The sequence below is a fragment of the Diabrotica undecimpunctata genome, chromosome 7 (genome assembly GCF_040954645.1).
Source record: "Diabrotica undecimpunctata isolate CICGRU chromosome 7, icDiaUnde3, whole genome shotgun sequence".
NCBI lineage: Eukaryota > Metazoa > Arthropoda > Insecta > Coleoptera > Chrysomelidae > Diabrotica > Diabrotica undecimpunctata.
This window is the reverse complement of record NC_092809.1, coordinates 153708671-153736241: the sequence shown is the minus strand read 5'-3', so window position 1 is coordinate 153736241 and position 27571 is coordinate 153708671. Positions and strand designations below refer to the sequence as shown.

The 27571-nt window shown below is 33.6% G+C and overlaps 1 protein-coding gene across 2 annotated transcripts in view; it reads left to right on the top strand.

The window, feature by feature from the left end:
* The window catches only part of LOC140446048 (uncharacterized), a 423658-nt gene that overhangs the window by 180808 nt on the left and 215279 nt on the right, over positions 1-27571 (top strand). For both annotated transcript variants that reach the window (XM_072538562.1, XM_072538561.1), the window contains one exon: positions 429-626. In XM_072538562.1, the coding sequence (XP_072394663.1) occupies positions 429-626 (198 nt within the window). The remainder of the gene's footprint in view (positions 1-428; positions 627-27571) is intronic.

Genomic DNA, 27571 nt, shown 5'->3' with positions numbered 1-27571 from the left:
GAATTGATGGGATACTTGTTTTTGTTTTAAACTTAGTTAAATCAAAATAATATTTAACTAAACTTAATAAATTAAACTAAAAATAACCGAATTAGTATGATTTTTCCTTTACGTGAAGAAGGTTTTTTATGATAAAATGTACGAATGACACTAACCACTGAATAAACGTCAAAATAAACATCAAAATATTTCAAACCAGTGAGTACATCAGCCTACTATATGAGTATTATCAGTAATCTAAAATTATTTTGAAATAATAGTGACCACAAAAAAAAATTGGAAAATTCCAAAATATTCGATATTTTTGTCCATGAGTGTATTTAATAAAATAACCTTTTACCTTTTTTTGCAGGATTGTACTTTTTATTTCTTGCTTGTAATTTAATAATTACAATATATTATTACATATATTTAATAATTCTTTCCAGATTGGATAAAACTCTTCAAGACATAGTCTATAAACTTGTCCCAGAATTGTTTTTGAGGGAAATGACACGCCGAAAACAGTATTATCAAGAATATCCTCAAATAGCAGCAAGAGTTTCTCCTGAAGAGCGAGGCGAAGATACGGAACGCACTATTTTCAACCCCCAGGATTGTATCAGCTTGTCCATGGAATATGTCAGGTATGTTTGTCTAATTAGCATTAAACGAATACTTTTTTTTCACAAAATTTTACGAATGATATTTGGAATCATGCTTCCTTAATTATTATTAATACTTATCGCCGAAAATTGTTTTTTTTTTTAACTAATACTTCCACTCCTATTTAATCAGTGTAAAATTTGCCAATGTAGTTTATGTGGATGAAATCAGACAATATTTTGAAGTTTATAGCAAAAAAATAAAATATAAGGGAATTATTAGAGTAAGGTAAGAATATGTCGTTTGACTGCAACTGAAGACGATTCATCCATGAAGACGATTGCAACTGTGAGAATATTATAATGGTCCTTTTCAGTATTTTCTTTCTTATTCATTTTTGAAGTAAGTAGTACATATATCTCTTACTTAATCTCAAAAATTATCCTGAATTAAAAAATATAATGTAGCATATACTAAAATCGCTTTCACCTTCGGTTCAACAGGTGTGTTAGTTTTATCGACCGACAAAGGACAACCCCTGGACAACCCCTTCTAATAATCGACCCTCATTTAAATTAAAGCTGTGAAACAGGGAGTTAACAGTAGTTTGGGAATAATTAATTGTCAAAGATCAGTACTTTATTGTATTCGATCTTGATTTACAGACTATTGTTATCAGTTTTTCGTATTCATCTGAAATACTTAACATGAAGTGCTCTCTGACAACGTCGATAATCACACCGTGGCATCAACGGGCAATGAAGGATAAAAGAGTGATCTGAATAAAAATGAATAAAAGTAGAAATGTCTTTAGAGGGGTTAGAAGACTGGTTGGATTTTATTATGATACTCGAGTAAAAGTAATTTTATAATTGTTGCAATAATAATCTTTTTTTAATTTTATAAAGTAAAAGTAATTTTATAATTGTTACAATAATAATCTTTTTTTTTAATTTTATAAGAGTAACTTGGAGTATAACAGGATATTTTGCTATTTCTTAAGCTACGTATAAAGAGAGTAACCCTAATGTTATCCAAGATACTCAGTTTACTCCCACTGAATTAATCTAGTCCCTTAAAAATATCTTGCCGTTTTCACCGGCTCCAGTTATTGGACCTCTCAAGTGGCACTTACACGTACTTTAGTTGGAACTAGCAAGCTTCTGATAATAGTGATAACTTTTTGAAATAATACAGGTTTATGCAGATAGAAAATATTGCGTTTTGTATTTTTTTTTAACTAAAACCTTTCATTACATCTTTTTTCATCTGAGTGGTCGCCTATTCTGATTGATCGATCATTCAGGGCAAAATATAAGGAAAACATTGAATCTGAAGACATTCTTAGAACATTCTTAACAGCTGTTCTTAGAAGATATTAGACAATGGACAGGTCAAACGGTCGAGGAAGGAACATTCCAGTAGCCAGAAAACAAGCGAGCAAGAAGAAGCATGAGTTTTCTCTTTTAGCAGTATACCTACGGCTATCTATAAGAGAGTCACTGAATTATCTCTATTGATTTACCGAATGTGGTAATTAGACGTTTAGATAAATCTTTTATCGATTTTTAGCGCCCTATCGTTCTCCACGGGGTTAAGTTATATTGAATTATGCGATTCGATGATTATAAATAGGAATGCCTATAGTGTATTTTTTTCTGCTTCCCTTTTCTCTTATATGTCTTCTGTTGTAGTTATCGCAGTGTTAGTAATTACTCTAGACTCAAAAAGAGAAATCAAACGATTCCTACCTGGCGAAACCGGGCGTAGTTACGTCCGTATATATGTAGTTATTTTGATAACTATTGCCTAGGACGGGAAAGATTTTTGTTTTGGTTCAGAGCAGTGGCTATACCGTTCTGAGGAGATATACGAAATACGTATAAGCGGTTTGTCGCTGCCCTGTATCTAATACCGTCATTATGTTTTACTCTAGACTCCTTTACATATTTTTTGTGCCATTAGTTTTTTAATTAGTCGATGAATTAATATTTTTTATTATAATCTTCTTTTGAATATAATCATGTATAATATTTTTTAATTCATATGGAATAATCTATAAAGGGGTAGTTAAAAAGAGCTTTATTAAAGTATTTTAACACTAGTGGGGGAGATATAGGTAAAATATAAGGTTTACAATCTAAAACTTCATTGGGTTTATTAAAAACGTGCTAATAAAGCATTGTATTTTCATAATAAAAAATTTGAAGAGAATTTTACCAAATCTTTTCTTTGTATTTGATATAGAAGCCAGGCGTATATTTCTGCGCAATGTGGATTACATTTGGAGTGGTCAAGTGCACAAAAATTTTAAAAATATCTCACTTTTTAATTTATTCAAAAATCATAAATTATATCTACTGAGTTTCTTGAAATTTAAATATTAAATATATCTAGCGCATTCCTGCTCCATCTGTAGCCACCATTCTTTAACAGTTACCGTTTTGGATGTGTGTCTCGTGTTATTCCTTACATCTCTATCCGTCAGATATCTTCAATTCAATCGCATTCATCGCATTTATTTACCCTGCTTGTACACCTTTTGACTTAGATCTTACTCTTTAATGTGTATATTATCGTCATCGGTTTTACACCCATTATCTTGGCCTATTCCAGGATCAGCTTCCATTCCTCCCTCTTATTTGCTTGCTTTTACAGTTTCGCACTTGTAACCTTCTTAGAGTTTTCTCCACGTAATATTTAAATCTTGTACTGGACCTACCTCTTCTCTTACCATCGAGAGTTTGGTCATTATTTATTTTGTATGATAAGGTCAGTCAGGTTTGCTATAGTGATAAATCCAAAATTGTAAAATCTGCGCAATACACTTTTCTCCTGCACGTATTTGCAGATATGCAGTTGCAAATATTTTGCGTTTTTAAGCAGGATAGACTAGGCGCCGCAGGGTATGTCTAATGAATTAGCCTAATTATAACATTCACGGTACCTCATTCACAGTAAACATTTATGTCATTTATGAAATTCCTTCAGCGGCGTATCTGTTTTTTTATAGTTACTGCCATCGTTTCAATGATACAATTTACTAAAACTAGTGCTGCTAAAGAAAATACGCGGAAAAACTGTAAAAAAACATGACATGAGAAAACTGAAATGTAGCGAAGTAAAAGAAATAGTCAGCAAAACATTAAATAGAAAATTTAAAGAAATCGATAATACAACGGAAAGCACAGAAGATAAGATAGAATCCCTTAAGAAAACAATAGACGACATTAAAGACAATTTTATGAAGAACGAAGAAGGTAAGAATAAGACATGGATGACGACAGAGATTCTGCAACTAATGGAAGAAAGAAGGAAAAACAAGAACGATAACTCCATGTATAAAACATTACAGCGAGAGATACAGAGAAAGATCAGAGAAGCCAAACAGAAAGAACTGGAGAAAAAATGCCAAGAAATCGAAATTCTCCAAAGTAAATACGACGACTTCAACGTGCATAAGAAGGTAAGAGAAATTACAGGTAAATGTAAAAACAGAAGAATAAGTAAACTTGTTAATGACAATGGAGAGATAATCGTGGACAAAGAGAGTATCAATGATACCTGGAAAAATTACATAAGAAATTTATTTTTTAATGAGAGAGAGAACCAGCCCCCAATACCTACGGAAACAGGACCACCTATACTAGTGGCAGAAATAAGAGCAGCCATAATATCACTAAAAAAAGGTAGAGCTCCAGGACCAGACGGAGTACAATCTGAATTTCTTAAACTTCTTGATGATGAATCTTTAAGAGTACTATGTAAAATCTTCAATAATATCTATGACACAGGAAATATCCCAAAAGATTGGCTACTTTCAGAATTTATTACCTTACCAAAGAAACAGGGAGCAAAAAAGTGCGGAGAATATAGGCTAATAAGTCTAATGAGCCATACATTAAAACTTTTTCTTAAAATTATACATCGTAGAATATACAAGCTATGCGAAGAGAGAATACAAGACACACAGTTTGGATTCATGAAAGGCGTAGGTACAAGAGATGCACTGTTTAGTCTACAAGTATTATTTCAAAGATGCAGAGATATGACTTGCGATATTTACACCTGCTTTGTGGACTACCAAAAAGCATTTGATACAGTTCAACACCAAAAATTAAGGATATTCTAACAAAAGCCCAAATGGATGATAAAGATCGGCGTATATATACAAATATAAAATTTATACGGAACCAATCAGCCACAATAAGAACGAATTTTGGAGGTGAACCAACGGAAATGATCCAGATTCTACGAGGCGTTAGACAAGGTTGTATACTTTCACTTATATTATTTAATCTATATTCAGAGGAAATATTTAGTGAAGCCTTGGAAAAATGCGAACATGGAATACTTCTAAATGGAGAACGCCTAAACAACATCCGTTATGCAGACGACACCGTTATTTTTGCAGACAGTTTGAACAGTTTACAGCAACTAATAAACAAAGTAAATGAAGTAAGTGAAAGATTTGGACTTCAAGTAAATATAACAAAAACTAAATTTATGATCATCAGCAAAAATAAAGTTAGAGACGCTCAACTACTTATCAATAATACACCAGTGGACCGAGTAAAACAGTATAACTATCTTGGAACAACAGTAAATGAACAATGGGATCACTCACAGGAAATAAAATGTAGAATAGAGAAGGCTAGGAGTGCATTCAATAACATGGCCAAACTCTTTAAAAGCCACAATCTTAATCTGGAGATAAAAGTAAGGCTCCTACGATGTTATATCTTCTCAATATTGTATTACGGAGTTGAATCCTGGACACTAACTGAAGCAATGGAGAAAAAACTTGAAGCCTTCGAGATGTGGCTATACAGGCGAATTCTAAGGATATCATGGACAGACAAGATAACCAACGAGACCGTATTACCAACGTGGGCAAAGAAAGAGAGGTGATGTATACCATTAAAAGGAGAAAGTTTGAATATCTCGGACATATAATGAGAAACAGCACTAAATACAGATTACTGAAGGTAATCCTACAGGGTAAAGTATTCGGAAAGCGAGGAATTGGGAGAAGGAGAATATCATGGTTGAAGAACCTGAGGAAATGGTTCTCCACAACAACAACGAATCTATTTAAAGCATCAGTCAATAAAATAATTATAGCCAGAATGATTGCCAATATTCGGAACGAATAGGCACTGAAAGAAGAAGAAGTGCTGCTTAAATTGTCGCTTTTAAAATCCACACGACGCAATTTCATAATACATAATTGTCATTTATTTTGTCAATTTTCAATTTTAGTTTAAATTATTATTTAAAAAATGGAAACATTATCTAGATTTTTGTATCTCCTAAAAATAATGTAATGAAAGATAAGAGGTTTACAAGCATAAGATTGCGACAGATGATAGCAGATGATAAGTTGCGACAAAGCTATAAGAAATAACTTTGCACTACAGAAATTAAACAGATGTATATTCCGAGAAACAGCAGGTATATAAAGTGAAAATCATTCAAATAGTTGTAGACATTCCAGAAAGAATCAAATACGTTTCAATTTTTTTTAAGTCCCCTGTAATCTGGCGGCGCTAGTTATACCTGTATCTATCTAGTTAATATTATGCAACCAAAGAAATCGCCTGCGGCCACCTCCTATTATAACAGTTTATTTTTTTAGACTCTCAAACAATTTTATATTTGATATCTAAAATTATGTGGTTCACATAAATAATCATTTACTTATTTTTCATTGTCTTACGGTCAAATATTTTTATCATGTGCAAAAGAATTATTTTCGCAAAGTTTGAAATTTGCATAGCGATCATTGAGAAGTAAAAAAACATGGCGTATTTTTTGAAAAATCCAATGCATTAAGCAGACTCGCGTACAGGAAGTGCTAAGACTACCCTCACTGATTATTCTGGCATTTTGATGCATATTGATTTAGCAAATTGACATGGTAAACATCTACAAATATCGAGTATTTGTCACCCACACTTGCAGCAAGTCCCTCGAGTCCCGAATATTCACACACGAACAACTTGGAGTCGGGGTAAAATTCTAGCGACTGACTTCACTTTATTAGATTATTTATATGCGTTTGACATCGTTTTCGAAAACTTTTCTGTTAGAATTCGTTTCACGACGAAAATCAAAGTATAAAAATATTTTTTTTTTTATTTGAAACTGCTTCAACCACAAGGGTTATTAGCAATGGTCGATTTTACAGATAACATACATATAAAAAGAAACCAAAGAATACAATTAGATTTTGTTGATTAGTCCTGAGGAAACCAGAAAACGTATGGTACGATTGTGGTCACTATGTTCACTTAGAATGTCTTTTATTGTTGTAGGTAACTGTTCATGTTGTCTTTCAAATGCGAACAACCAACAGTCCACTAATAAGTGAGGTACTGTTAGATCACTATCACACGCGTAACACAAAGGTTTGGGTTGTTTCTGTAGTAGGAAATCATGAGTGATCTTGGTATGTCCTAATCGTAGTCTGGTTAACTTGATCTCTTCTTTTCATAGATAGCATCCATGGTAGGACAGTTTGTTTTATGGATCTAAGGTTAGAATTTGAGACATTCCATGTTTCTTGCCATTTGTTCATGATTTTCTTTTTAAAATATTGTTTGACATCAAGGTGGTGACCAGTAGACATTGACAATGAAATCGGTTTCTCAATTGCTTGTTTTGCAACGTTGTCGGCTCTTTCATTTCCTATTATTCCACAATGTGAAGGGGTCCAAAAAAAACTGAACAGTTCGATGATTGATTTGGCATGTCATGAGTTCCGACTTCATTAAACTTAAAATAGGGTGTTTAGTAAAAAGTTTGTTTAATGAGGATAATGAACTCGATGAATAACTAATTATTAGGCTATTAACAATGTTATTTTCAGTGACGGATTTTAACGTATGGTTATAAAGTTTTGGGAGAAATTTCAAAAGCATATAACTCTGACCACAATAATTTATAATTATATTTTTATTAAATTATTCAACAATTTAACTTAACTATCCTTATTATAAATCAAAATTCAAATGACAGACAAAGGACCATTATTTTCGATTTGCCTAATAATTCCCCTGACACGTTGCATCATCCTTTGGACGATCTCGGCGTCAATTTCTCTAATTTTTGTATATATGCGGCGTCTTAACTGTTCCTGATTTAGTGCTTCCCATCCGTTATTATAGAATTTCCGACTTAGTATTGCCCAGAACTCTTCAATTTGACGATCCTGAGGTAGGTTGGGGGAATTGTCTGCTTTCGGTACAAAGGTAATGTTGTTAGTTTCGTACCAGTCCCTTGTGATCCTCGCGTAATGACATGAAGCAAGATCTGGCCAAAAGACTATTTGATCATTTGCATGATGTGTGTTCACAAACTGAAGCAATCTAGAGAGACATCTTTGAATATAAATATTTGCGTTTAAGGCTTCGCCTCGAACAACACCAATATAGGGATGTGAGATAAAGCCCGCCTCAGAAATTGCACACCATACCAAAATTTTGTCCTCAAATTTTTTCTTACTTTTGAATTTTATTTCATCAGGTACATTTTCGTAATCGTTCGTGTAAAACCCATCGTTACCGTTCATCTCAGAGTTGGACAAAGTAAAATATTTTTCATCGTCCATCACGATCAACTTGTTGACGAAATGCACTAATTGATCCTCTGTGTATTTTGGAGCTTTCCTTCTTTTCCGGTAGATAATATTGTTACTCGATAGGGTCCTGTATACTGTAATCTTTCCAACATGAAATCTTCTGGCCAGTTTTCGCTGTGAGACCCCAATTTTGTTCTTAGCTGCTTCAGGCAGTCTTGCCTCTCTTATATGGTTCAAAATCCGCGGTCGGTCACTTTTACGCAAGTTAACACATGGTATCCCTTCTTCACATTCTCTGATTGTGCGATAAATTATCGATTTGCTTATGTTTTGATCTCGATAATATTAACAATATCTCGTTTCGATATTCGCCCAACCATATTATAAACACCTCGACGAATATCAATTTTATAAGACATTTTGCAGAGCGCAAACCAAAATATTCTGCTTTGACCTTCTGACCTTCTTTGTTAAATGCATTTTGCTTCTCAATCAGGCCAGGTGAAATTTTTCCCAAAACTTTAGGACCATACGTTATTGCCTGAAGAATGGCAAATAGTTCAGCAGAGAATATAGTGAATTGCTTAGGGAGTTGCAATGTCCGTTCTTCGCTGGTTGTTACAAATGCAGCACCCACTCCATTTTCCGATTTTGACGCATCAGTATAAATGTGGATGGATTTGTGATGGCTATTTAAATTCTCTAAGGCTTTGGTTTTATAGAGGTATGATGAAGTATCAGATTTTTTAAATGATGTAAGACTGAAATCGCACTTTTGGGAGGGATATTGTCCATGGTGGAGTATTATCAGAATTTGTAAGTGTGCATACAGGAGGTACAGTGATGTCAAGGTTACTTATATAAAAATATTGTTAATGCGGAATAGCTTAAAAATCTTAGGCAGTAAATATAGGCTATTGATTATTTATTGTAGAAAGAAACTACAACGTTAAAGGGGTTTTATTGTTGCATATGGTCAATGGACCCTCAAATATGAGAAAAACGTGGGTAGCGCATTCAAAGCGCAGATACGGTGAATTGTAAAGACTTCTACAAAACGTCATTTTGAAGATGAAGGATAGAAGTTTTTTTTCTGTAAAGCAATGCCTGTACCTATGTCTTCGTGGAAGAGAGTTTTGGGAAAAAAAAAGAAAACTCGCTTGTGTCCCGGTTTTTTTTGCTTCGTTTTTTAAATATATTTTTGTCAAAAAAAAATTACTTTTGACTTTAAAAGGTGAAATTTTGATATGAAATTTAAATTTTGGACAACTTTTATGTAGATGTATGTACGAAAAATTCATAGAATTTACCAAGATGCGCCCTAATGACTAGGGACTAACTCACCCGTTTGTCAAAAATGTACTCCCTTAAATGTTAGCACTCCGTGGTTTTTCATATTTGGGGAGCCATTGGCCATATGAGATAATAAACCCTCCTCAACGTTGTAGTTCCTTTGAGCTTTGAGTCCTATTTTTTTTTAACATAATCAATAGCCTAATAGACATGTTTGGTTGATTATATTGTATATAATTGAACACTGTTTTTGAGGAAAAATTTCTGTTATATTGAAGCTTTTTTACTAGCCATAACAGTGGCGGATCTAGAAATTTGCCTTGAAGGGACTTCCAACTTACATAAAAGACATAAATTAATAGGTTTTCTTTAATTTTGGGCCTTCTTTGGGGAATTCTCCTTTCACCTTTTGTATCCGCCTCTGCGCCATAAGCTGTTAAAACTATTCATAAAGTATGGTCAGTTAGCAAAAACATTAGTCAACAAACATAGAGTTGTTATATTTCTATTCTAAGATCAACATTCGGCTTTTAAGTAGGCTCGGCCTCTATAAGGCGAATGATGGAATAAAGAAATAAATGCTGATAGGGTATGATGGAGTTCCTCGGGAGATTATGTGATGGACGCTCAATAAGAAAGTAGTTCCCGGTGATCATCTGAAGATTGTAAGAGGAAGTTACAACTAGTATTAGGACAAGTGTGGGAGAGACTGATAAATTTCATGTGAAAGTAGGATTGCATAAGGACTCGGTGCTTAGTCCGTATTTATTTTTGTTAGTGTTGGATCAGATAACAGCGAAATTTCAGGGTAACATTCCCTGGTACTTAATGTATGCTATGATGTAGTGTTAGTAGGTAATACTAAAATGGTAATAGAATAAAAACTGTAACACTGGAGACAAGCTCTTGGGGGGAAAAGTTTAAATCTAACAGAAAAAAAAACAGAGTATTTGGAATTCTCATTTAAAGATGGAGTTACTACTACAAATAAGATATCTTTTGATGATGAAATGATTGTGAAAAGTAATAATTTTAAGTACTTAGAATCGGTATTACAGAGCAATAGCGAAATAGATGAAGGGGCATGTAATAGAGTTAGGGTAGGATGGATGGAGTAGAAGGAAGCGAGTGGATTCAGAAAATGGAAAATTCTATAAAACTTCTATAAGACCAGTTATGAGTTCTGAGTTATGAGAACTCTACCAACTGTTCAAAGAGACATCTATCTCAGAATTCGTTAAACTTCAGAGACTTCGCTGGGCTGGTCATGTAGTAAGAATGAAGACAGAAAGATTGCCGAAAAGAGCCCTTGATAGTAAAATGCATGGCGCACGACCAAAAAAAAGGCCACGGAAAAGATGGGAGGATGAAGTGGCAGCGGACGCGCAAAATTTGCTAGACGTGAGAACCTGGAGAAGATCGGCGCGGGACCGACAAGGTTGGAGGCATAGTTTGGAGGAGGCCAAGGCCCGATTTGGGCTGTAGCGCCATTGGAGAGAGAGAGAAGACCAGTTATGATGTATGGAATTGAATGGATGAGTGGAGAGACAAAAAGGGAGTATATTAGGGGAAGTCTAGAGGTGGCACCAATTGATGCCAAAATAAGAGATCATAGCTTAAGATGGTTCGGAAGAAGAATTTTTGGTTTGCACGTTACTGGGAGGAGTAGGAGAAGAAGACCATAGAAGACCTACTTATCCAAGACATGTTGGTAAAAGGGATTGATATCGGTATGACCAAAGATAGAAACTTATGGAGAAATGTAATTAAGGAAATCGACTCCGCATAGGGATAAAGGCAAAGAGATTGATGAGAATGACTGCCTTTCGGTATCTTTGTTTAATTAAGATGTAATCAATCTCAGTTCTGAAGCTGAGGACTTCTATGTATAGAGGCATCTTGAATATCTCCTTTCCTGATATGTTGTAATTAATCGTTATTTGATGCTTGTAAAAAATGTTTTTAAATAGAACACACACGTATACGGTCTTGCAGAGCTATCACGTCGCTTATGTTTCTTTTTCCAGGTGTTTTTTGTCTACCGAATGAACCTGAAGACGAATAATTCGTCTTCTATCATTCTGCGAATGTAAAGAATAGTTTTGACGGTCAAACCCCAATTAAACAACTATAAAACCTCAAATATACTCTGATAATCTCTAGATCGGTATACAGTGCAGATATTATGCGTTTATTATTGTAAGGTCTCCTAAATATCTGTCTCAATCCTTTCTCTTTACCCTGTATAATCTCCAATTCAGGTTAGTAGATTTTGGAATATTTTCATCTTGTATTTTAGGAAAGTAAGTTATGTAATGCTAATATTGCTGTGTTCTGATATTCATATGTTTTAAAACAGATAAGAAAGCATTAAAAATGGTTACGTCATTTTCTTACAAGTAATCATCAATACAGACAAGGTAGTAGATCTTAAGTAAACACTAAACTGCTGTTTTTCGTCGTCACGCCTTCTCATAAAAATTATATTTGAATTTGAATTTATGGTTACTGCTTTTAAATATCTGTTACTTTTCATTATTCATCTTGCTATAAATTTAAGAAGATATCGACGTGGCAGAACATGATAATGTTACGCTCTTTCACGGCTGAAGCACCTACGAACATTCAATCTTTATAACGTGGTAATAATTTATGGCCAGTTTTTTACACGTTTTCAATTATATTGTAAAATAATATGTTTTAGGATCAATAGGTCTACTGCAAAAACAGTTTCCACATTCCACATTCTATCAACTTTAGTTTCATTGTATTTTGTCTACGTTGTAGAGGCCGGAATACTTTAGTGAATACCTTTCTGGAGTCATTTGATTTTTTTTTTGTAAATTTACGCTTAATATTTTATTTCAGTAAAATAAAAGGAAGAACAATAGATACTATTTAATTGAATATTTATATGTTTTACTCTTCTTGAACTCATTTTACAGCATCGGTTCATGAAAATTAATAAATGGAGAAGTCAATTTTAAAATTAAAACAAAACTTACCTTAGAGAGTTTTGTACAACAGGTAAATAAAAACAAACTTATGAAAACTTCAACTGAGAGGAGAATATCAGATCGAGCTTTATGCAACATTGGCATTACTAGAAACAAAGAGTGAAGAACTTCAAATATCTAAAATATCCACAAGGAAACTAAGTTCCTGTAGTTGCGTGCTCCTGTGTTCATCAAGTCCTCGTAGACACTTCGTCTCAGAACATCTTAAAATATAATACCAAATAATGTAAACCAAATTGTAACAGATAAATTTTAACGGGTTTTTACCCTGATATTTAGTGGCTCAAAACATGTACACCTAGACACTGATGATGGAACATGGTTTCCGAAAACGTTTTGTCTTCATGACATAGCCCGTTTGGGTTTTTTTAATTTATATACCTTTTATAAAGGATTTTTACTTAAATTTTATCTAAAATATGATTTTAACATATGATTGTCAGACATAATTGACCAATATATTTCTTATTCGACACACACGGCAAATCAATAACAGATATCGAATTTAAAAAAAAAAACTAAAATTGAAACAACGGAAAAATTATTTCACGAACAGAGGTGACCGTCCTGAAATAACAAGAGAAAAGAAAGAAAATAACATAATATCTCATAGAACAGATCTCGAGTACATATTCTAGATCGTATTTAACCTGATGCCTAAATTTGAGATTTGATGAATCGCAAATATTTCAATATTTCTACTACCAAATTTTGCACTCTTCTGTTCTTTAGCTGCATACATGATAATGCTGAATTATTCTCTATTCTTCAAGCTGTTGCCATTATCGCCAGGAAATAAAAAACATCATCATTCTGGCTTTAAAACTTTCCGTGTGTCTTAGCCTCCTCAAGAATTTGTCTCCAGTCGTCCCTATTTATCGCTTTCCTTCGCCAAGCACGTATTTTCATATTTCTCATGTCTTCATCGATGTTTTTACGATACCTTGTTCTGGGTGTTCCTTTTTTTCTCTGGCCAATTTGAAATCGAAGTTGTATCGTCTTCTCCACATTCTATTGTCATTCACCCCTCCGTAGATTCGTCTTAGTACTTTCTTTCGAAACATCCTAACATGTTCTTCTATGACGTCGTTTTCAATAACAAGTGGCCGTAGGATTTGTGGTTGCGTGCTTATTTTCATGTACTTCGTTTTGTTGGTGTTTATTGTTAAACCCTTTTTGGTAGCCGCTTCTTTTAGTGGCACATACGTTTTTCGTACAGCCTTTTCCGTTCTCCCAACAATATTGATATTATCAGCTTAGACAAGAATTTACACTGATTTATTATATATTGAACCGGTGGTTGGGGTTTAATCTCGGTGAGGGTGTCCATAACCGTAATCTGGATTCCGTTTCACGTTTCACATAGGAGGTCCTGATAACGAAGTTGCTGACGTTTCTGCAAAACATGCGGCTTCTTTTAATATTAAGATTGAAAATATATATCTAATTACATATGGACTCATATTTTTAAGAATATTATCGAAAGTAATAACTTATTTCAATAATACCAGACAAATACTTAATGGTCTGAGTTTAAACCTACAGAAAGTTCTTAGTTAGCAAGATAAGTTCCAAATCCTAATCAATTAGCTCTGAAAAACCGGGCTTTACCAGTACATTTTTAAGAAGAAATATTTTGGTTTTTTTTTTAAGTTTCTAGCATCAAAATTAAGCGAGCTTTTTTTTTGTAAAAAAATCGTAAAAATCACCCCCTAATTAGCACCCCAAAGGAAGGCAATTGTTACCGCTTTATATATTTTGTATACTGTATATATAATTTTTAAGTTTTACCGATTAAAAGGGCTTATTTTTTTAAAAATTTGGTTTTAAAAATATTTTGAAATTTTGAGAAAAAGTCTTTTTTTTTTCAAAATAGCTTAAAAAGTTTAAGTGGTACGAAAAATTTAAAAACACGAAAAAAGAATATTATTTTTCTGTAAGATGAAAATTGGTTAAGATATGGCTATTGAAAGTTTGCATACAATCGTGATTAGTGTCTCGTGCAAGCCCTGTTAACAAAACCCTTTCAAAAATAAGGATTTAAAAAAATTGCTTTATACGATCTTATTGTCCTTAAAAAAAGGTACAAATGGTTTTTAAGCACTTCATAACTTAAAACCTGACCGAGTTATGAGTAAGAAACCAATCAGATATTTAGGAGATATCAAAACGCGTATGCTGGAGCATTGTAAGATACACACAATGTGCTATTAAGGCACAGACATACTTTACCCATATTAAAAGAGGAAGTTATTAAAAGGAAAATACCAGTATTAGTAAGCCAGTAACATATCGACGATACATCATTAATTTTTTTTTTTTTTAATTTTAAATTTTAAATAATAAACATAAAATCAGAATTTGGTGTTTATTAAAGCACATCTCAACATATTTGTTCTCAATATCATTGAATATCGTGTGTTTCTTTATTTCTTTATAATGAAATACAATTTTTTAATGTTGCTTTTTTAAATTCTTCCCTTTACTGATTTAAAATTTGGGACATATTAAAAAATTCGATTCAGAATCGATTAAAAAACGGCTCTTCCCTCCGAGGTGTAAGTGAGGGAAATATGTTCTCGTCGCACCGAGTGAGAACAGCTGTAGGAAATGATTAATTAGATATTAATTAATTACATTGTGAAGAGTTAAAAAGTGATTGTCTGGGAGTCGGACCTTTCATAAATAATAAAGTGGAAAATAATATGAACCGAAGAGTTTCATTATCATATTTTATAAGGACTATGAATGGTTAATGACGTCTATAAATTTGTTTTTAAAGTTGGTATCACCTTTTAATAAATATTATCGCGATTTTACGACCTAATCATATTTGTTTTCCATACCGTTCGTATATCAGGATCATTAAATTCGATTGAGTAACACGATATATATATATATATATATATATATATATATATATATATATATATATATATATATATATCATCTACTAGATATTAATCCAGATCATCAGTGATTAATTTCATTAAGTCATAAAAATTTATGATTCGATTTCGATTCGAAAATTTAAGTTGCAATTCCTTAATAGGAAATAAAATATATATTAGTTAAACAATATTAGAAATGTAGATTAAAACAATGAACGACAACTGAGTTAAAATGAAAATTATGTTAGTTTATACTATTAGCCTTTTTAAAAATGAAGCAGGAATAATAACGCTGTAACGTACAATGGACCTGGTAGGGAAGTAAGGATACCCAGAAGTTGGGTATTATTTTGGACAATAAAAAATTTAACACAAGGAGAAGTTTAGTCGTGGAATTATAAGTTAGACGAAGATTTCCAAGTCTAAAGTCGTTCACTATGCAAACCGGCACTCAGGTGTTTTGAAGGACACAACGGCGATCTTTGTGACGTGGGTCTATAGATCGCTTATTAGGGACAGATGATACTGAAGTCAGAAAGAATAAATAAAATGAATCCTATTTGAAAGAAAATGGACAAAAATTGAACCAAATAAAAAGGAAAAAGAAATGTTAGAAATATTAGAAAATTGGTTTAAGAAAGAAAAAACAAAATATGACAAATATACCTAACTTCTCTTGCAAAGCAATATACATATATAGGTAAAAGACAAGAAAAAATCACTTACCTTGTATGACGTATGGTTGTTCAGGAATCTTGTTGGAAATTATTTATGTGTGGTCCAAGAACAGAAGATTATCAGAGAAATCAGAATACAAAGTTGTTACATACTGGCTATGTTTATTACTAGCTAAATCATAAATTGAATTGGACATAAATTTTTTTAATTTACAAACAGAAATGTCCAATACAAAATAATACCTTCGAGAATACATCTTTATAAAAAGTTAAATATTAAAACATTTGATTAGAAAATGATCACAATAATAGATGTTATTTAAAAATAAAATTAAAAATCAAAATTTAGAATTTATCTTGGTCATTGCTAAATCATGATATGTAGATAGAGGAATTTGTCTCTTATTACCAACTACATACAAATTTAGTGTTGTATATAAAAAAACAATGGGTATTTAAACATGCAAAAAAAATTAAGGTGATACACACCATCAAAAAAACACTGTAACACTATATTGCCCCTTGGGACATGTAGAAGAAAGTAAAAGTAATTACATTTCCTTCTTTGTATTGACCACTATACGGAAATAGTCAGTTGAATCTGCTGAAGCAGGATAAAAAAGTATAAAACCTTAATGTGAATTTCTTTGTTTCACTATACATGCTTTGACTGCACATTTTGCGTGTTCTTTTAATAGAGGATACCTGGAGGAACCACTTGCCAGAAAACAAAATGATTAACTACAGATACTGCCTCATCTCCATTCCCATAAGCAGGCAGACGGAAATGTTAAGGAAACCATAATCAGTTTCCCAAAAATAAAATCGCAAAAACTTTATATACTTGTATACTAAGTCTATATTTTCACACCATTTCTGACGGAAGAACGATGACAGAAATTTTTATTTAAATCTTGGATGGGCTAAGCGGAAATTGATGGTACTGGACAATCCCAGCATCTGGAGAAACGCCAGATCCCCGACTTTTTCAAGATCTCAACCTGGAATGAATCTTTTCTTACACAGCTCCGCTCTTTCAGTGGTAAAAATTCCCCCACGCGCTAAGAGTGTTACAATGAACCTTGAATGGCTTAATCGGCCTGATTTAAAAACTCAGTAATTCTTTTTAAAATTACTATGTGCGAAACAGAGAAAACAATTGAAGAGAAAGACAGTTACTATCTTGGTATAAGCATCTGACAATTTAAATAACAAGTATTGTGCTAGCGACATTTTCCAATACAAACAAATGATTTTTTGTAATCGACGATTTTGAGACGCAGTTCTAAAACAACCGAAATCACTAAGCGTTTGTAGCAACTTATGAGATTTACAGAGAAACTATTTAAAAAATATGACGGTGTTGCTTTTATTCGAACCTTATGCAGCATGGAAAAAAAATGCTACAACTCTACTATACTTTATTTCACGTTAAGAACAGAACGTTTGGCTTATACAGATTAGTGTTGCCAAAACTCTCAGGCACATATTGCTACTACACTGCCAATATACAAGTCATTCTAATCAGAGCCGTATTCAGCACTGTGTAGATGTAGTTAACTTAATTTCACACTTTAATAAATATTTGTTTCTTTAATAGATGGTATGTATGTAGAGGTATGTAATATAGGTCTGATAAACAGTTAAATTTTACTATCGTTTAACATTGTATGTTTATTAACGCTTTAGATAAGATTTTCCTAAAAGATAAAAAAACAAGTGCAACTTTTATTTCATTTGTATGTAAATCATACCAATTTCTTACATAAAAATGTTTCCTTACATATAACATACATTTTCGGATTTGGCGCTTTATGTCCGCCAAATTTATACTATCACTTTCTTATTCTTAATTTCAATGTGTTTACGACTTCAATAAGCTCTGATTTTAAATAATCTTCTTCAAAAAATATATCTTTCTTCAGCAACCGTGTCTTAATGTGATGTTTATTAAACGCTTGTGTCGCAATCACTTCTTCTCACCTCAAATGGTACGAAGCGTTGTCCATCACTACAACAGTTTTCTTTGAAAGATTAGGAAGCAATTGTTCAAATATAGGACCATTCATATCACCATGATAGTCCGCTGAGTTTTTTTAGCTAAAAACCAAAAATCAGCACATTCCACAAAGCCCAATTCACTACCCACATGCACTATAACAAATCGGGGGCCTCGTTGTGTCTGCTGTTAGGCCTGTTTACAATCCCTTAACAAAGCATTCCTGTCTGAAGTCACTGAAGTCATCTTTCTATTTTTTGGAAACACTATGTCCGACATTCACCCAATTTTTATCCAAATAAAGCGAATTTTTTTACCTCACGTAAATAACTATGCCCCCATTTCAGAATATCGAGCCGTTCCATCATGGTCGACTTTACTCCTCGTTTGCAAAAAAACAATGTTCATTCCATGGAGTATTCTCCACATTGTTGTGCGTAATATGTTTGTTAAATCTTTGTATTTTTAACTAGTGCAAAAACTTTGTTTAATGTCAGCGGTAAATTTTTAAATAAAAAACTATGCACGATGGCGCGCAACTGCGTATGAATGAATTACTTCGTCGTAAGTGAACTTTCTGTTGTTTACTTTACTTTTGGTATGTTTTCTTGTTTTTTTTTACGGGCCTTAGTCTTCCTTTTGCAGCTTCTTTGCATATTTTAGAAATAGTACTAGATCCTACTCCCGTCATAGCACTTACTTTATCGTAAACTTCTAACACTTTCACCACTCTATAAATTTAGATGGTAATTAAAAATATTTAAAATAATTTGTTTTGCACGAATATCCAAGATATTTCCTTGGCTTAATTTTTGAATTTCAGTTTTCAATAAACATTAAACTGTGAAGTCAGAATAACTACTAAACAACCACAAATGCTGGTTATCATTATAGGTACGAGGTATGAAGATAATTAGTTTGTAATGTCCATGATTCTAATGGCATGTTGTATTCTCATCGAAAAACAATTAACGTGTCGTTAATATTTTTTTAAAAGTACATTTTCTGTACTTTTCATCTCTTGAGTCCAATCTCAGAGATCAATGATCAAGATCAATAAATACCATGTGAGCGTTTGTTTCTTAATTCTTCTATTCCTGTAAATGTTTTATTGTGTAACTCAATGGCATTTAATTCACAGTGGTAGGGCACTCTCTGAAGCTACTTTTAAAAGTTTCTTTTTTTCAGGAAGCTTCTTCAAGTGGTATATTTTTATCGATTAACCAATTTTTAATTTTAGCTTTTCTCCAAGAGGTTGCAGGAAGTTTGTCCTGGTAATGATAAATGGCGTTGTAAATTCTTCTTCTTTTTTGAGTACCGGGCCCAAGTTTTAGGCGTGGGTAGCTTACATAACGATTTGCCGATATCATTCTCGATCTTGCGCGGCATGTAATAATTCATCTGCTGATAAGCCAGTCCATTGACGAAGGTTTCGTAGCCATGAATATTTCTTCCTTCCAATTCCTCTTTTTCCGTCGATCTTTCGGTTGAGTATCAACGGCATTATCCTGTATCATCTTAATTCAAGACTTCTCTATTTGAAATGTGTTGAACCCATTATATTCTGAGCATTCTACGATAGTTCTGAGCATTCTACAAATTACGATTACAGTATTTTCTGGAATAAGCTCGATTATTTGTGTGAAATATTCTCCAAACATATCTGGATTCATCTCTTTATGATAGTCCGTGGTTGATGTCAACTGAAAATCCAGTAAATTACCTTAGGGCTGAAAGCAAAGATATACAAGAGCGTGGTGACGCCTGCTTTGGTGTACGGCTAAAGTGTGGCCTCTGTGTGTGATTTTGGATTAGAGTAGAAAAGACATGATCAGGAACGACGTGATTAGGGATGACTATAGTCTCAAAAAAGAGAAATAAGAACTATGTGAGACAAAGGATAGATCTGTTAGAAGTTGAGGGAAGGAGAGGTAGAGAAGATGAAAGGAATCTGTGAGGGAATCTGCAGAGATTTTGAGGGAGAAAGGTTTAGGAGAAGAAGACACAATGGACAGAAATGAGTGGCGAAGAAGGAACAGCGGTCCCTAAAAAGGGAAAAGCTGTCGACGAATAAGAAGAACAAAACTGTTGGTGTTTTGTGACAGACTTCAAATAATATTTTTTTCTTTTTAAAGACAACGCAAATGTAGTCGTGGACTTTTTTAGTTTCTCTTTATCTTTGGTAGGTAAGTTATATAGTAATGTCTTACATAAATTGTCATTTGTAGTTTATAGTTGCTAAAAATTATAATAAAAAAATTCAGAAACACAATCTGCCTTGTTATATATTTGGTAATTAACTCTGAATCAAGTGGTGTTCTTTGAGCTGATATAATTCCTTGGTGACCGTAGTACCTCTCAGATTTCCAGTTCCAATCTTTTTTCGCAATATTTTCACCTACATAATATATCCACTACCCTATCACATCTTAAAGCGTACCAATGACCTCTATTTACCTGCAGTCCTTAACTTCGCTCTTAACTGTCTTAAAATCGCGCTACAATAGAAATTTTGTATGTGTTAAAGATTCTTTCTATGGTCTATATACAATTCAGGAACACATTTCGTGTATACCTTTTGAATATTTTTTATAAAAATGTATTGGTAATTTTTTTGATTAATTTTGGAATTTACTGGATTTTTACTTCTGTTTGATCCAAAAATATTAAAAAATATAATATGGCAAGTGTTTTATTTGAATACCATCAATAACCTTAACTGTTGAAAAGCAGTTTATTCAAGGAAATTTAGTATTAAGGAAGATAATACTAATAAGTATAATAATTTGTCGAATATATATGGTAACTTTGAAATATAACGGAGCTCTAGAATGTTTAAATCTTTTTATGCATTTTTTCATTTAAAATGTTTCAGATTACACCGAAATTAAATGAAAGAACTCGTAAATAAAAAACCGTTTTCTTAACAGGGTAAAGTAATTAGGCGCCTCCCGGCGTTTTCTCGAATTTTATCATCGTCCTTTTAAGTAGCAATTCATCATCTAGAAATTGATTAACACCAACCACGTCGAGTGCTGGAAGGATCCCTTTTTTGCCTAATTGTAGAACGTGTCTTCCGTGTCGTTGTCCATCTTCATTAATTTTAATACTTTTACGGCCAAGATTCAGCAATATTCCCCAGCAGCTCTCGACTTCTTTCCCCTATTTATATTTGCTTTTCAATGGAGCTACGAACCTCCATAGACGTACGGATTTGATTCGATTTTTTTTAAGAAATAGGAAGGCGTAAGGTCTTGACATTGATGAATGGATGAATGATGTTGGAATTGATATTAATAAATGCGCATGGTATATAGATGTGACAGTATCCGTCAGACTTTCACCAAAGTTATAAAAAGTTATTTTGTGAGCATTAAAAGCAGTGTTTTGTGTATGTTATGTTAAAAAAAATTTACTAAAAATCACAGGAAAGGAGATTTTTTTTATATTTGCTATAATTTAATCTATCGCTTACACTTTCGGCTACAAGAAACACTCCGAGCTGACTTGCTTAGTAGGCAGAGCTTTCTTTTATTTACAATCTGTAAACATATTTATTACAATAAGTAAATTGTGTAATTATTTTACAAGTAGCTAGTCTACTAACGTGCAAGGAGTTGTCACATGACAATTTCCTATTTATATTTTAATTTTAACAAAAATTATTAGTAAATTTGGGATTTAAACAAAAAATAACACAGTTTAGAAATCTTGTTGAAAGATCACTGGGAGTGTGTCGCTTTAGTCTTCGATTTCGTAGTGGCCTTACAAGGTTCGTTGCAAGATTGTTAGGATGGCTTTCAAGCCTCAGAGCATATTTTTGGCATCTATTTGTGATCTCAAAGTTTAATATTTTATTTAATATTCAAAGTTTAATAAGGAAAGCCCAAAATAGGGAAGACTTTGCATCGCCGACCTTCGCTAAGAAGACGGTACCTAAAGAAGATTTGTGATCTCTTCTTTAACAGTCTTGACTTAAAGGCCATGCGTAATAACTGATTAGCTACATACCATGGTACATTTGTAATGACGCGTAGGACTTCTTATTGAAACCTCTCCAAGATATCTACATTATATTTGGACGCTGGTTCCCATAGCTGGATCCCATAACTCCATGCTGGTTTTATAACTGATTTTTACATTAATGCCTTGCTGGCGGTCATGTGAAGCCAAAACACCACGAGGAAGACCGCAAATGCGCTGGAGCGACGATATTAAAAGAACTGCAGGACCAATGTGGAAACGTCTTATAAACAACAGAAATGAATGGCGAGAATTAGGAGAGGCCTATATTCGGCAATCCGAATAAAGAGAAGGGCTTTAAAAAAAAACATATAAATAGTTGTGATCCTTTACCTTGTAACCAGTAAAAGTCTACTAAGCTTATGGACCAGTTGTTTTCTTTTCATGAATTTAATATATTTGTTTGTATGTTTTCTTCCATACTAGCTACCTGTCCAGATGATACCCAGGTATTTGACATTATCTTTTTGTTGCGAGACTTGGTTATTTAAATACACTGATGGGCATGTGCTTTTTCATTAGTGAATGTTATGCAGATCAGAGCACGCATCGAAAAAGCTAGATCCACCTTCAATCGGATTCTTCAAGTCTTCTTTAAGAGTCACAACCTCTCTCTTGATACAAAAGTAAGAATGCTGCCATGCTACGTCTTCTCTGTCCTTTTTTATGGTGTTGAATCGTGGACCTTGAACGAAGATATGTGCAGAAAACTGGAAGCATTTGAGATGTGGCTATATCGGAAAATACTTAAGATCCCGTGGACTGACCGAGTCACAAATGAGAAGGTCCTCAGAAGAATGAATAAGAACCTAGAGGTACTGACCACCATCAAATCTCGAAAGTTACAATTCTTCGGACATATGCGAAATTAATCCAGATATGCTCTCCTGCAAGCCATCCTGCAAGGAAAAATATTTGGAGGTCCAGGATGAAGAACATCTTGGTTAACGAACCTCAGAATCCGGTTCAATATAACATCTGTGCAGCTTTTCCGCGCTGCTGCAGATAAGGTAAAGATTGCCATGATGATTGCCAACATTCGTAACGGATAGGCACATCAAGAAGAAAAATATAGATTAACTTGCTCTCGTTTACTTTTATTCTCTACTGTCTCAGCCCAACTGCTCAGAGGACCAACCTGTGGAACACCTGCTTTGATTGGATTTAGACTTTGCTGATCGTAATGTCTTACTAGGAAATGCCGGTTATGGAGGTAGGATTTAGTGATAAGAAAATAATTTAAGGCAAGGACTTCTCTAAGTTTGTAGAGTAGACCAGTCTGCCAAACTCTATCAAAGGCTTGAGAAATATCTAAAAAGGCTGCTGAACAGTATTTCCTTTCTTCTAGAGCTTCACGAATAAAATTACAGACTCTATGTATTTGAATTCAAACTAGTGGTTAGGTATTAGTTGGCGAGTTGGTTGTAACCTATCCAATAGTAGTTTTTCAAAAACCTTTGACATTATCGGCAGTAGGCTAATAAGTCTGTATGATTTAATGCCTTCTGTAGGTTTACCTAGCTTTGTGTCATTTTCCATGGAATGGGGTAGTAGTCCTTGCTTAGAATTGCATTGAATATCTGTTTCAAGTACATTTCTTTTTTGAAGAGTTCTTTAAGGATTTTAGCGGTAATCAGGTTATATCCAGGAGACTCTTAGAGTTCCAGTCTGATTATATCTTCTGGTGAACTTGTTGTGTAGTGAATTTTTCCAAGGGCAGTTCAAGTTGATACGGTGAATCTACAAACTTTTGTGTCTCGTTTGTTATGCCAAGATTGTTGTTTTCTGAAGGGTTTGGCTGGAACACATTCACTACATGATCGGCAAACGCTTCGGCTTTTTCTTCTAGTCCATCTTCCATTGCCTATTTGAATAGGAGGGTTGGTTAATTGACGTCGATTTAATTTTCGCGTTGTCTTCCAAAGGAAGTACTCGGTGATTTCCGTTGCTGAGTTTTTTAGGTAATACTGAATACTATTATCCTTGTGATTATTTAGAAGAATTTTAAATTGAACGGTAGCTTGGTTTAATGCAGTTTTATCCTGAGGCGCGCGTGTTCTCTTCCATGTTTTCCTTATTCTTCCCTCTTCTACAATTTTTTCTTTGATTTCATTAGACAGGTGTTGTTTAGTTTCCAACGATCTGGTTGCTGTTGACTGCCAAGCTGCCTCTTGTGTTATTTTAGTAAATTGTTCAGCAGTTTCGTCTACATCACTGTTACTTTTCAGAGGTATTTTTGTATCCAATTTGCTATCAATAATATTCCGAAATATTTCCTAATTCGTGAATTTATTACATGAGGATCATTCATAATTTTATTTTATTTTAGAAGTTTTGAAAAGGGCAAATATCATTTGAATTTATAATTTCAATTTTAAGATATGTTTTATCAAGGACTTCACTTGTATTTATGATGTGGTAGTAATTTTTCGTATTACTACTATTTATTACCAAACCCAATCGTATTTTTGATCTTAAAATATATTCACTTGATGGCATAAGTGTAAAGTTAGTACCAAAATAAAACTAATGACCCAAATACAACAAACGACGATCTGGGATGCCTTTTGGGATTGTAAGGCCTTATGTTTTTATTCAGTAGTCTCCAACACGGATATAAAATTACAGAGCCTCGCCATCAAAGTAAATCGTACAATTAATGCTGCTCCCAACACAGAAATAAATCTCCTCAGAGGGGGTCGGTCGCCTATGGAACGTGGAACGCGCGCCCATGTAGATATCGCCTTATGTACTGCGCCGCGCCGACGGGTAAACTCCTCGCGCTGTTGCCATATCTAACCGCAAAATGATCTTTTTAATATGAAGACTGGAAGTCTATACATACTCGGATGTAAACCCATAATGTACCCCTAGTTCTTTTGGGTCTCCTGGGATAAAAAGTCTATTACGTCAAAATTGAAAAAGGCTGGATTTTCTGCGTTTTTATGGATATCTGGAACCGTATTTTTTGGAATATATTTTACTACGTTAGAAATGAATTTTTTATGTATATTATATAATTGTTAACTTGTTTTTCTTATAAGTTGTATTTAAAGTTTGATTATACCGCTTTGGTGGTAAAGAGCAAAACACAACACTGTTTTTTAACTTCCACAGAAAAAATCAGTGTTATGTTTTATATTTTATAATTTATAACATCATGTTCTATCACCTTTGTAATTACCATTCAGACATATTCATTGTATCTTGTTCTTAAAGTGCATCTTATTTTGAAGATTGGTGATCATTATTATTATGTATGTGTAATCTGTTCAGTGCTGCTATAAAAATTTGTTAGATGAGCAATTAAACCAATACCACAAAATATAATATATAAGTACATATTTGGGGTTTAATAGTAATGTATGTAGTGTGATACATATTTATTGTTGATGTGGTGAATAGGATTTTAAATTTGAATTTTATTAACTAAATTAGCTAATACAGTTATATGTTTTTTAATGGATATTGATTAATTTTAAACGACATTGTGCTCTAATAGTGTTCATAAATAAAAACATTTGTACATTTATAATTTGTATCTACACCAATTCGTCTAGACAGAAATCCCTTCGTGAAAACGATTTCCTAAAACTTCATACTAGAGTAAAATGTTGATGATTTTTTCTAACCTACCGGCTAATTGTTGATGAAATCTCCATGACTTTGCCTGTAATGGAGATTTATTTTACATTGTTTGACATTGCCGTAAAAACGTATTTTTAGGCCCATACCTGAAAGTGCTATTGAAAAAGAATTGTTTGATTTTAATAAATCATTTACCAGCAATATTAATTCTTATTCTTGCATTGATTCCATAGTAATTTCCATATTAAGTCCATATTGGTCTACGCACATTCGATTTAGATTAACAATAATTAAACCATGTCTTCATCATCATCACTGGCTCGACAACCCCTTTTTGGGTCTTCGCCTGTTCCAGAATTCTTCTCCATTCTGATCTGTTTCGTACTTTTTTTCTCCAGTTTTTTATTTTTAAGGTTGTTATATCATTTTCTATTTGTTCTAAGTATCTCAGCTTCGGTCAGCCTCTTGTTCCTTTTCCTACTAGCATCTGTTAGAATATTTTGTTTGGTATTTCGCCTTCTTCTATTTTTTCTACATGTCGTATCCAACGCTGCCATCCTATTTTAATGAAGGTTATAATATCCGGATCCTGGTATATTTTGTACAGTTCAAAGTTGTATCTTCTTCGCCATATTCCGTTTTCTTTTGTGCCCTTATATATGTGTCGCAAGATTTTTCTTTCGAAGGTGGCTAACAACGTTTCCTCTGTTTTAGTGAGTGTCCAGGTTTCTGAGCCGTATGTTAGTACCGGTCTTATTAGGGTTTTTATATATTTGGCAACGACTAAGAACACAAATATCAGAACAAATAATAATAAGCTATTTTGGACATGTGCTTCGAAGAAATGGTCTTGAAAAACTTACCATCCAGGGAAAAGTAGAAGGCAAAAGAAATAGAGGTAGATACACGGACCATATTGTTGCTACCATTGGCGCTCCATTGTCAGAATGTGCTATAATGGCAGAAGATAGAAAAACGTGGAGGAACATTGGGAAATTTAGCTAATAGCTTCATGATATCACGATACCTGCATCAGGTTAACGACTAAGAAGAAGAAGAAGATATATTTGGCATTTTGTCTTTCTTGCGATGTTATCTGATCTTAGTTGCCTAATTAAGCCATGGTAACACTTATTTGCAACAAATATTCGCCTCCTCACTTCCTCCGCAACGCTATTGTCCATGTCATTGTCCAGTGACAAACCATATCTTACGCATAGTTATTAATCAATATCATCATCTTTGGCTCGAAAATCCTCTGTGGATCTTAGCCTGCTCTAAGATTCGTCGCCATTCAGTTCGGTTTCTGACAACGTGTTGCGATCTTCTGATCTCTAGTATCCCTAAGTCTCAGTTCCATCTAACCACCTAATTCGCGGTCGGCCTCTGCTTCGTCTTCGTATAGATGTTCCTGTCGTTAGCTTTTTAGCAACCATGTTGTCAGGCATTAAGAGTTGGGTATAATTCGAAATTATCTTTTGCGCCACTGTCCTTAATCGTTTATAGCTCCAAATATTTTTGCGGAGTGTCTTACGCTCGAATATTCATCCTTCTGCGTTAGAATCCATGTTACCGCCCTATATGTAAGGACCGGCCTCAGCAGTGTTTTGTATATAATAATTTTAGTTTTTTTTTGGATATTTCTTGAGTGGAATTGTTTTCGGAGTCCACAGTATGCTGTATTTGTAAGGTTTATTCGTCTTTTAATTTCTTCGCTTGTTTTGTTGCTAGTAGTCACTAGCGACTAGCGAGCCAACTAGTGACGTGAAGCTATCAAAGATATGACTTCAAAAGACCGACTTGTTTCGCCGCCGTTTCCATTACTAGGAAATATTGCTCAACATCTCGCTTGTTAAGTAACAACTTCTTCTTCTTCTTAAAGTTCCATCTCCTATCGGAGATTGGATATCATAACG